General features: G+C 43.9%; 1 protein-coding gene across 1 annotated transcript in view; it reads left to right on the top strand.

Moving 5' to 3' along the window:
* Positions 1-5,615: 5,615 nt before the first annotated feature.
* PTPN22 (protein tyrosine phosphatase non-receptor type 22) overlaps positions 5,616-12,877 on the top strand; it is a 31,717-nt gene continuing 24,455 nt past the window's right edge. Inside the window, exon 1 of the mRNA XM_045013205.1 lies at positions 5,616-5,801. Within this exon, the coding sequence (XP_044869140.1) occupies positions 5,715-5,801 (87 nt within the window). The 5' untranslated portion in view covers positions 5,616-5,714. The remainder of the gene's footprint in view (positions 5,802-12,877) is intronic.

Raw genomic sequence — 12,877 nt, 5'->3', positions numbered from 1 at the left:
GTAAACATGTTATATGAAGTGCAGACACACATCTCTCCCTGTGGTTTGGTTTTAGTAACAAAGTAAATAACCCAGATTTCTGCTCAGCCATGGCTGCTGTTAGAGATTATACCAAAGAGTCAGACTTGCCTCCTGTATGTCTGAGGTGGAGTTGAGAAATCACGGCAGCAATAACGAATCAGCAGTAATTGGCAGCTTTAGGCAAGTATCTAACTCCACCTAACAGGCTGGCTCAATAGAAGAATGCTACTTCTCCTCCTCCCCTTTGCCCCCACACCAAATGTGTGCTGCCTAATTCACCTGTGCACTGAATGAGGCCGGGGACTTGTGGGAGAAATAATACGTATGGATGGGGAGAGTCAATGTTGCACAGGCAACCCTACCCTTGGCATTTCGCTCGTGCTTTTCTTTGGACCTTGGACATAGTTTTTGATGTAGCTTTTTTGTATTTAATTTAAAATATATTTTGTAAGGTAACTTATTTTGTTCTTGTGAATAAAGATGCCAGAGTGCTAAGATGACAAGTTCTCACTTTGACACTTGTTCACATAGGAAATGGTCAAATTACAGGAAATCGATGGTGTTACTCTTTGTCTTTTGCTGTGTGTTTAAGTCATAAGAACTTAAGAACAGCCAGACTGGGTCAGACCAAAGGTCCAACTAGCCCAGTATCCTGTTTTATAACAGTGGCCAATGTCAGGTTCCCCTAGAGGGAGTGAACAGAACAGGGAATCATCAAGTGATCCATCTCCTGTTGCCCACTCCCAGCTTCTGGCAAACAGAGCCTAGGGCCACCATCCCTGCCCATCCTGGCTAATAGCCATTGATGGACCTATCCTACATGAACTTACCTAGCTCTTTCTTAAACCCTGTTATAGTCTTGGCCTTCACAACATCCTCTGGCACAGAGTTCCACAGATTGACCGTGCGCTGTGTGAAGAAATACTTCCTTTTGTTTGTTTTAAACCTGCTGCCTATTAATTTCATTTGGTGACCCCTAGTTCCTGTGTTATGAGGAGGAGTCAATAACACTTCCTTATTTATTTACCTTCTCCACAGCGTCTGTAATACCAGTCTCTTCTCTGTAACAGAAATGTCAGATAGTGAGTTCTTAGTCTGGACCATGCAAAGACCCATTTCTGCAGAGAGGTCTGTGCAATCTAGACTGCTTTTAAGGTTTTGTGTATTTTCCAGCTCTGAAATTTTTTTTCTATGTTTTAAATGCGGTGTCCCTTTTTTTCAGTTAAGTATCCACAGTTCCCTTGACTTCTGTTGAAGCTGCGAGTGCTCAGACTGGACATGACAATATGAAAGATCATACATAAAGCACACTGTTGTTTATCAGTTAAGGTAGCTGCACATGTAACATACCTAACACACCCACCTCAAAAACAAATTAAAAGTGGTCATATAATATTATATACTCAGAGATGTGTACATCAGCTCTAACACAACCAGCATGCATCACAACACATTGGGACCATGCAGGCATCCCCTGCAACAATTTCTCATCACTGCAAACAGAACAGACCCTCCCACCCATACTGTCGGCCTGGGGAATCACACTTGCTTATGGTTGAGTTAGGGGATGTTGGCAGGTCGGGGAAGAGTTATCATCTATGATGTATGGTGGGTGTGCTGGCAGTCAGAGGGGTGTGGCTTGGGGGTAGGAGAAGGTATGGACTATTAAATTACTATCACTTTCTGGCTTTTGAGGTTGTCTGCGAAGCTGCCTTATATAACCCACAATGTTCTGTTAATATATTAATTCCCAGGTATTTCTAGATATAGAAAGCATCTCTTCCATGGCTGTGGTTTATTTCACAAACAGCAGGGTCTTCATGAAAGTACTCAGATGGCACACAAACTGTCAACTTTGTGAATTTCTTCTTACTGCTGAAATTTGGTAAATGTTGACCGAGGGACTCTGATGTTTCTCATCAAATTTCTTCATCAGATGTTTTGGGGAGCCAGGGGCCGGGAGAAGAGCAAGGGGCATGGCTAGAGAACAGGTCAGCACCCTCTCAGAGCTAACAGTTGTACATTTCAGCCATCTAGGAATATTCATGAAGATCCTGTTCTTAAAGTAGCAGTTGCTTTGTTGAGGCTCCGCAACAAAGCACAACATGTTATCCATCTGTTACATAAATGTTGAGGTTCCCCTTTCAAATCCATCTCACCAGTTAATAGCCCTCATAATCACCACACACTGCCCTCCACCCATCTCAGGAATAAATCCATGGTTTCATATATGTGGCTCTGCAAGTACCTCAGTGGGAGAGTTTTACATGCTAATTTACATACAAGTTTTAAGTGCTGATGAATAGAGGAAAAGAATTACTCCTAATCCTAAACATTTCTTTGAATAAAACTACAGCCATGTACTATTCAAGATTCACCTTTCTGCCAAGGTTTGTGTAGATTCACAATGCTATTAAAATGCACATTGACAAAAATGAGACTGTCATAGACAAATTTCAGAAACATGCTATTAAAAATATATGAAAAGAAACCAAACATGAACTACAAAGAAAATTCAAAGGGCCTAAAACTTAACCTATGTGAAATTTCACATCATATTGCAAACCTATAAAGCAAGAAATGAATGTATATGCCCCATTTCAAGCCATTTATCCGCACTTGAGTAAAAAGTGACTGGCACCAGGGAAATTTACCTCAATTTGAAACAGTCTCTTTTTGCACTGGTGTGCCATGTGTTTGCACTAATGAAGCTACCTCCGTGCAAAATAACCCAGAGCAGAAAAGTCTTGAGTCTGCCCAGGTTTTCATATGAGATGTGTGATGATTCAGCGCTGAACTAAACATATGCACACACCTGTGAGCCATGGTGCTCAAAACACATTTTAGAAATTAGCTATGTTGAAGTATTTTTCTTACCTGTACATAAAGAAACCCAAAGTACAAAGCAGGTTCTCATCTTGAGTTGAGATCTGTTGCAAATTAGTCTGTACAGGAAATGTCCAGCTCTTAACTGCAACTTTTTGTGAGTTCATTGTTCTTGTTGCCGCCCATTTACAAGAGACTGCTGCATTACCAGTAAGTCGTGCCTTCTGATGTGGCTTTGAGAGAGCCTAACTCCAGAAAATTAGATGACCCTCTTCTGGAACAATTCCACCACTTCACAGAATTTGGATCAGTTAAACCGCTGTCAGCCTTGTTAGCTCACATCCAATCCATCCCTAAAGGCCAATGCAGGGTTGTTCCTACAGTATCTTGTATTATGTCCAAATTTACATGTCTCATGTAAGGAGGCGGTCCATTACTTCCCTTGGGCTAATCTTCCACAGTTTTATAGACCTCATTGCTAGGAAGCTTTTCCTGGTCCTCATAGTAAATTTTCTATTACAAAGATAACGTCAAATGTCTTTCAAAGATGCTGCTTCTCGACCTGGTATTACTGTGTACTGAAGTAGCCCAGACACTGCTATCTACAGGGTGCAGAACCCAGCATTGCCCCTTCTCTAGACTACTCTCATTCTTTTGTTAAAAGGCCACTTTGCTATTACAGCTGCTATTTTTGCTGTGCCTTTGTTTTCACTGAAATATCCAATCTGATTGCCAGTGTGCCTTCCACTGGAGAGAGCAGAATCTAAGGGCTCTGTGAGCTGATTTTGGCAGGTATTTTTCACCAAGAATGCTGGATTCTTGGATTGGTGAAATATGATAGGGTTTGAAGTAATGTTTCCAGTATTTTTAATCCAATTCTGGGTTGACCTCGGTGGCCTCACTCTATCTGACCTCTCGGCCACTTGATCCCACTCTGCAGTATCTGAATCCAGGCTTACAGAAGGGATAAAACAGTAATCTATCTCCATGGCCCACCAAAACACAGCCTTCCTTCTTTTGAGTGTTTTTTTAAAAAAATGACATTATGGACAAAAAATGTAGCTAAGACATGCCAATGACACATCACGGCTGGGTTTTACTCAGGTAGCTGGGGAGTCATTCACTTGACCCACTGACTTCTTCCATCTTGTTTAAACAATTTTTTTTCAAAGGCTTGGAGCTTTGCTTATACAGCTTTATCTGAAGCAATAGTAAAACACTTTGTCGGAATAAACAGTCCTGGACTAATACTGAGCATTTACTTATGGCTGAGTTATCAACCTCTATGTAGTCACTTATAGTGCTCTCAGCCACAAATACCTTACTAAACTAACTGCTGCAAAGCTCTTTAATTACCAACAGAATTAAGGAAAGATGACACATACTAAATAATCTCCGATGAGCTCCTTAGAAATTCAGGATCCTTCACATTAAACCTACTCTGGGCGGGAGTTGGAAGGCTTAATTCTTGTCTGTAAAGTGCTCTGAGAGCCTCAACTGAAAGCTGCTAGAGAAGGGTAAAACATTATCGTATTAAAATGCCTCAGATTTGCTCTTTGGAAATATGAGTAACTGCATATAGCTACTCTGAACTCCAGCAGCTCTGTAAAGGGTGCAGCAGAGTTCTGCTACACAGTGATGAGAGCCATATAAATGTTCATTTGGTTTGTTTGTTTGCTCTGGCATTTGAACTAGAGCTGGGGCCTGAGGAGCTCTTGTGCATTGCTGAACACTGGATGTTGGAAATGCAGACTGAGTGTGTGATTTGGGCCTCTCTCTCTAATCAAGGGTGTCATGCTGCCAAATGTTTTCTTGTGCCAAAGAGCCCCAATCACCCCCAGAAGCCAGCTTTGAAGAAACTGGCTCTGCTTCTCCATGTTCTAATCAGATCAGTTGCACACGTGTGATACAGCATTTATTGGGCCCAAAATTTACACGTCCCAGCCAAGAAACTGCTGGGGGCAGCATTCTCCTACTGCAAAGAGGAACAGGAGTTACTGGCTTTCCAGCCGTAAGTAGTTTGCTACAAATACAGGAGGAGAGATGTTAGGCTTCTGTTTTCGGCCAGACTATCCCTAATGGAATGGTGAACTAAAGATCCATTTTCTGGGATGGAAGCTCTGAGGACAGTCATTTAAACAGCCTACATTCCAGGACCTGTGCAGTCTCATAGTGAGTAGCCTCTGTGGACATTTGTGTAACTTCCACATTCTAATGTAAATCCTTGATCCTGAGGTGGCTTTCCAGAGTTCATCCCAGGCCATTTGAAAATGCAGTGACCTCTGAGCATTTCAGGATTTGCTGGAGGAGTCTGGACCTGAGGGGTGACTATTGCGTTTCAGAACCTACACTCCTGGAGAGAGGGTTGTCAAGTCTTCCGCTCAGATGGCTCTTTATCAGCATAGGGAGATTTCCGGTGAGACTGAGAACTACAGATAATGCAGGTGAATGTGGCCAATACTGCCCTGGTTTGCACAGCTGATGCAATTTCCCTTTTTTTCCATCTGCATTTTATGGATGTTTGATCATAGAGTGGAGTTGACTTCAGAGAGGGATATGATGAAGTCTGATATTGAAGAAAACTGCATAGTTAATCTTAGACCACCCAGCTTCCTCTTTCCATAAAGAAATGAGCGCAGTAGTTCACGCTCTGAAAAGGCGGCACTAGGGCCCTGAGTTAAGCATCTTGGTTTTTTTTGTTTTTGACCACACGGGCTGTTACGCACTAATTTCCTTTAAGACTTGCAATGAAGTCAGTAAACCACAGCCTTCACCAGGCGCTCTCCATGCTGGTGCTTTCCGTTATGACATTCACTTGACATGTCCATCCTCTGCTTGGCCGGAGCAGTCTCTCCCTGTCACGCAACATGGACCAAAGAGAGATTCTGCTGCAAAACCTGGACAGGGCCCAAAGCAGGAAACTGAACAGAGAGGAGTTTGCAAACGAGTTTTTGGTAAGTCACCTACAGGCACATTTCTGAGTCGAACCTAATTTTATGGGAAAACTCTCAATTGTTGAAGCAAATTCTGAACTGGGATGTAATGATCACATGTCACACTTTGTTTTTCTACTAATTCTAGAACAAAAATGGATCTAGGAACAGTGTTAAAGAGAAAAGAGCAGTTTAATAGTTTCCATTCTAAGTGAAGCTGTGTTTAACAATTACCTGATTCGATGCTTCCTGTTTCTAATTTGCAAACGCACTTGTAGGAATGTAGTTTAATTTTTGCTGCAGGGGGATTAGCTGCTTCATTCCTAATACCACCAGTGGGACCATGTCTCTAAATATTTGAAAAAGCCTTTTCCCTTCAGCCATCTATCTCAGAGAAAAGTGTGAACTGAAGTGGGTCAGAACTGAAATACTCACTGGGTACCTCAGATGACCACTCAATATGGTTCACACCAGTAGTCCATCTTGCCATGTCAAAGAAAATCCAGACTAGGGATCTGATTGCAGAGAAATTCCCTGACAAATTCCTGCAGGGACTGGTCCAGTCACTATTTCATATTGGCATTTGGGACCATGGTTAGAGCAGGAAAGAGGGAAAAAAGTCATAAACTGGAGGTGTTAAAGAAGGCTGTCCAGTCTCTGCATCACTAAGGTCCATACTGGCAACTTCTGAGGTCTCGGGCTGTACCAGTTTGCATGGAAACACGCATTTTATGCATATGCTGTAAGATTTGTTAATCTTTTATTGGATCAACTTCTGTTGGTAACCAAAACAAGCTTTCGAGCTTCACAGAATTCTCCTTCAGCTCCGTAGAGCTCAAAAGCTTGTCTCTTTCACCAACAGAAGTTAATTCACTAAAAGGTATTGCCTCACTGACCTTGTCTTTTGTGTCCTGGAACCAACGTGGCTAGAATAACATGGCAAGTAATATTAGTGGCATTTCTCTCTCTCCCCCTTGAATAGAAGTTTCCTGTTGCTTCAGGTCATCAGCAGCAAAAGCTGCTATAGACCATCTTTGCCCTAATCTACATTTTAGGACCCTCTGGGATACATTTGGCCAGGGGGCTGGGCTCAAGGCTTCCTTGCAGAGTTACATAAGAACGGCCATATTGGGTCAGGTCAATGGTCCATCTAGCCCACGATCCTGTCTTCTTACAGTGGCCAAAGCTTCAGAAGGAATGAACAGAACAGGTAATCATCAAGTGAACCATCCCATTGTCCACTCCCAGCTTTTGGCAAACAGAGGCTAGGGACACTTCAGAGCATGGTTTTGCATCCCAGCCCATCCTAGCTAACAGCCATTGATGGACCTATCCTCCATGAACATATCTAGCTCTTCTTTGAACCCTGTTATAGTCTTGGCCTTCACAACATCCTGTGGCAAAGAGTTCCACAGGTTGACTGTGCATTTTGTGAAGAAATACTTTTTTGTTTGTTTTAAACCTGCTGCCTATTAATTTCATTTGGTGACCTCTAGTTCTTGTGTTATGAGAAGAAGTAAATAACACTTCCTTATTTACTTTCTCCACACCAATCATAATTTAATAGTTCTGTTTAATGCACCTATTTTCAAGGCCCCAGTCTTCATCAGCTGGGCGTGGGCTCATTGGTGTGGAGGGATTGTCACATAAATCCAGAATCTCGTGTTTAACAATGACCCAGTCCTAGGAATTTGCAGGAATTGTATTTGGGGATTTTCCTAGTTAGTTGCTTTTGGACATACCAGCTGGAGATTGGCCTCCATAGTAGGCTCCATACTAACCCCACTGTTTGGGTTAGTCCCAGGTGCTCTAGGAAAAAGGGTCCCCACTTTTATTGCTCAGCAAGACTTAGAAACCTCAGAAGGATGGTGATGCTGTTGTAGCCACAAGCCTTCAGCATCCCAGAGGTACTTGTATAACTAGTGACCTGAGTCCCCTTCCATCCTCCCAGGGGAAGGGAAGGAGATTGTGCATGGCCAAGGCTGCTGGTGAGAATCCAGTCTGCTCAGGTGGCCCGCACATGAGCCAGCTCCCACTATGTCTTCCTAGAGAGGAGTCACTTCAAAGACTTAGGAAAATGTCAGTTGCTCACTCACTGATGATCTCCGGTACCTCTGTCAGAGAGCGGTGATTAATCTGAGTGCTGAGTACCTTGCAGTAACAGTCCAGTTGTTCCATGGAAAAAAGCAATGTCACCGGTGGCTGACTTTCCCCACCCAGTCTCTAACGCTTGTGCTTTACTGTGAGAGGGAGGCTGAGGTGTCGGGGGTGTCAGGCCAGGATGAACGTGCTAGTCTCTGGGGAAAGTGGGTGTGTAGCTTGTGCACTGTCTGCAATCTGCCAAAAATAGTAGGTAGGAAAGTGTTTTCTCTGGTGCTGGGAAAGGCCTTTCCCAAAGCCCAGGATGGTTCAGACAGCTGTTCTGAGTATTAAGATCCTTAGAAGAAAACTGATAAGGGCCAAATTTTCAAATCTGCTTGCCATGCATGAACCACAAAAATAAGCCTGTGTCCATTATCCCTCCAAACACCCACTGTGTACAAACAGGTCCTTGCACATGCAAATTGTGTAATTGCTGGTGCCAATGGCAGTACCTGATTTGTGCCCAGATGTTCCATTTGGGCAGCCTCATGCTGAGAAGCTTAACCCTTGCTATTTGCATTTGCAATGTCACAGATATCAGTCTACCAAGTTGCCACATGTCAAGCTCTGTGGTGATAGAAGATGCAGACTAGAAACTAACCTGGCTTGGAGTTGTGGCTTACAGTATTGGTCCCTCAATGCCAAGTGGCTCTAGTCTCCTTCATTAAAAACATGATCTGGAAGTGGGGGGTAGCACTAAAGGGGGTGCAACCCACAAAGTCCAACCTTGGGTGCAATCTGCAGCAGGTTTGAGGGAGTTACAGATCTGGAATCCAGGGAGAACATCCTGCTGTTCCCTTGCACTTGGACTTCCCCCTATGTTCCTGTTAATGTGGGGCTGATACATAAGAGTCCTGTGACTTCTGCAGCTCTGTTTTTGACTCATTCTACCCAAATAAATGACAATGCTCCTGTCTCCCTCTGATTGTAAAACAACATGACAAGTGACAGCTGTTTCCTTAACTCATCAGATGTTTTAAAGTTACTGTTGACTCTAAAGTTAATTTAGTCTAAAAACTTCTGAATTTCCATGAACAGAATTATTCTCTTGTCAAGGCCTGTCTGCAGCCTCCACACAGCATGTCCTTTTAATCTGTTTTGTGAGAGATGCTGGATGGTTTAGGAAATAGGCTACAGGTCTCTAGGTTACTGAGACCCCTCTTGGTAGTAATGTGATCATTTGAAATGTAACACACAGCAGCATGGTGCTGCACTTTGAGTTGAGGGGCGTTGTTCTGTTACCTTCAAGAGGCTTTGGATCAGGCTCATAGTGAGTAAAGACACAGCCAAGATTCTCAAAAGTGGCCGGTAATGTTGGGTGCACAATTTAAGATGCCTTCACAGAGTACTGATCGTCAGAGGACAAGTGCTCTGCACTTTCTGGAAATCAAGCCTCTATGAAATGTGTCAACTAGGGCACCCACAGACTGAATCTGACAAAGCCAGATGGGTGTTTGTGGTGAAGCAATACATAATAAGGTGATGGGGCTATGGGGGCCCCCCGTACTGTGTGTAGATCCAGGGGTCTGGTGTTTTACTTACACTAGGGTTACGTGGATGAATTTATGAGGGATTGTAGGGAAAGGTGAGTTTTGAGGGAAGTGGAAAGTGGTATTTGCTAGCTGCTGTAAGTGTATGTGGCTAGTTGCTGTGGAGCTCCCTGAGGAAAGAATGAAGGGGGCAAACACTGTCATTCTGAATGCTGCCCTGAACTAAACTGTTAGGAGTGGGATTTGCTCCCTAAAGATCAGTCTGAAAAAATAACTGTAAATAAAATTAATTATAACTCCTTCCATAGTCCTCGTTCCAAAACCCCACATTGTAGATTTCTTTGTCACAAGACACCCCAAATCCAACCAAAATAAAAGCCACAAGTGTGTATGAAAAAACTACAAAGTCACTCACAACTCCTCTCCAGGGAGTCCAGAACAGGCCAAAGGGAAACAGGACCATAACAAGTAAGTCTGTAGTGTGGTCCTTGAAACCGGTCTCCTCCACACCAGCTCATTGCCTCCCTGTGTCTCGCTGCAGCTCTGTGCTAGCTTCACTCAGCCATAAGTCAAAGCACAATGGCAATTCCTCACGGCATCACAGGGCCTGTATATCTCCACAAGCAGGTGGACCTGCTAAGAAGGAATCCTTCCCCCTTTTATGGCTGGAGAGCTCTTTGAAACCCAGGTCTTGTAGGTGTGTGGTTGACTGAAGCACGGTGAATGAAAACTTCTTGGGCAGAGTGTTTTCTTTTACCTTTGGACTCTACTGTGTTCAACTGTTAGGCTCCCAAATCCTTGGGATGGGGTGGATGGGCTCTGCTTGAGAGTCCTGTGCAGCCAGTGGGCTTCACAGCTTGAGGAAAACAATTGAGAGTGAGTGTTGCTGACTCGTTGGCTCAGGAGATTGGTCATGAGATACAGAAGCTTTCACCTTCAAGTCTGATTTCAAATCCAACCCAGTTTAGTAGTGATGGAAAGCTCTTACCATCTGATGGCTGCTCAGTGCCGTGAAATGAGTTGGAGTTTTAAGTCTGCTTCCTAGTGGGCATGTGTCTGTGTCACTGAAATGACCACCATGACTGGCCTCTTCCTTGTCAGTCTCAGCAGAAGTGCCACAGAGGCTGGTTGTTCCTCCACATCAGGCCTGAGGCAGGCTGGTGCCATGTTTGCGCAGCATGGTGTCTGCACAGCATCTACCCTGACCCCTGCATGTAAGCAGGGAACTTCAGCCTCCTGGGACATTTGGCTGGGACTCTTGCTGCTGCTAACAGGCACGTAGACAACCTTTTTTTTTAAATGTGGGGGATGGGGAAAGAGTTAATAATGAAATAGTAGCTGTTTGAAATATAATTCTGAGTAATTATTTGTACCATGACTAATTCTGTCCACATTGATTAAAAGATAAACGGGGCTTATAGTAGAGCTGCCATACTGGGTCAGACCATGGTCCATCTTGCCAGTGTCCTGGCTCCAACAGTGGCCCTTACCAGAGCGTCAGAGGGAGTGTACAGAATAGGGCAGGTATGGAGTCATCCACCCCGTCTTCCATTTCTGGCTTCTGGCAGTCAGAGGTTTAGGATCTCCCCAAGCATGGGGTTGTGTCCGACCATCTTGGCTAATACACATGGATGGACCTATCCTCCATGAACTTATCTAGTTCTTTTTTTTTACCCAATTCTACTTTTGGCCACCACAACTTCCCATGGCAATGAGTTTCACAGGTTAGTTGTACATTGTGTGGAAAAGTACTTCCCTTTTTTTAAATTTAATTGTGTGATTCCTGGTTTTGTATTGTATGAAACGGTAAATAACACTTTCTCTAGTCTCTTATTCTATACCTTTCACAATGTTCCAAACGCAGTGTTTCCTTTTATTAATGCAATCCCTAAATGTGTGCTAAATTCCTCCAAACTCGCAGTGGTGTGTGTGCAAGGACTACATTTACTTCGAAAATGTAACAGAATTGTAAGCTGATACTAGCTCTGACCTTGACCTTCTCCTTTGCACAACACACAGCAGAGAAAGCAGTATCGTGGAAGCCCTGCTTGCTGGGACTGTAGTCCTCATGGGCTGCACCTCCTTTATTAAACAGGAAGTGTTCTGCTATCCAGTTGATTGATTGCAAATTAGTTGCCTCTCATGAGTTTCTGGCAAAGTGCTGGGTGATCCCTCAACTGGAGGGCAAATGCGGAGTTCTGCTCCAATAAACCTATGGGTTGAACCTATTAGTTTTTAGGAGAAAACTACCTTCCAAGTGCATCTTTCTGCTGGGGATGCCAGCTTCTCAGTGCTCCCTCACCAGACCACAGAGCTATTTTTGTCCAAGTGTCATGAGACCAATGTGTTTTGTTTTTCCCCTAATGCCTGATTGGTTTAGCCACCCTTTCCACATCCTGTCGGAAAGCAGCCTCAGCTGGTAATTCAATGCATATTAGATGCAAAGAAAAGCTGTGCAGCTTCCCCCTGGCCCATCCAGCATGCGCCAGTAACTGGAGCAGGGCCTTTCTGACATGTTCCTGCTAAAGGGGAACATTAGCCCGAGTGACCTCGTACATTTAGCCCAAAGCTTTTTATTTGCTTTTCTTCATCTCCAAATCCCAGAGGTAACCACAGAGCTGCCATGAAATGGGCTATAAGGGCATGAGAAAGCATCAGCTCTGTCAGACAGGATGGAGGCTCCTCACTCAAATCCTCTGGCAGGCATTCCTGCACTAGTCTCCCCAGAGACTAGACTCTAGGGTCTGCCTGGGGCAGAAATGCCAGAACTAAGGCCAGCATGGTGCAGGCCTTCATTTCCCAGAATCAATCCACAGCAACAAAAGATCTGCACAATAACACAACTCCAGGAGCAATAGGAAGGTGAGCACTAGACTCCAGGATTTCAAAGCACAGAGGTGTTGGGACCATCCCTCATTGTCTGGTTTGAGATTCAGCAGCATTAATTCCTTGCCTGTCATACCACCGAGCACAGTGGGCCAGATGTTACCATTAATAAATGGGGGCAGTAATAATGAAATGTTTAGTACTTTTAAAGGCCAGTGTGTAGTGAAGCAAAGGGTGTGTTTCTATTGGCTCAGCCCAGTGAAATCACAGATCCTTTTAGACTGCACCAGCAAGACTCCATATAACCTCTCTGGCATCAGGGAAAACAATCCACAATGCAGCAGCCTTATGCTACAAAAGAGAGACTGATTAGAGGTCTCTTGGTGCCATGTGTTGTCTTTTTTAGAATCCCATTCAGCAGTACCTGCAATTGCTTTTCTTCAGTTCCTCTGGTTGCACAGCTCAGTCTAATTCAGGCAGTACCACAAACCAGAGATTATTTGACAAAGATGCTTCAGTTCTTAGCTACAGTGTGAGAAAAGTGAATTGCTTATCATTTGTTGGAGAGAGCTTAACCTCACTATTGCCTGTTGTCTGCTTGGCATCTATGCTGAAAATTATAAGTTCGTACGGCAGAAG

The sequence above is a fragment of the Mauremys mutica genome, chromosome 4 (genome assembly GCF_020497125.1).
Source record: "Mauremys mutica isolate MM-2020 ecotype Southern chromosome 4, ASM2049712v1, whole genome shotgun sequence".
Taxonomy (NCBI): Eukaryota; Metazoa; Chordata; order Testudines; family Geoemydidae; genus Mauremys; species Mauremys mutica.
Note: the sequence above shows the minus strand (reverse complement) of the source record. Positions and strands in the feature narration are given on the sequence as shown.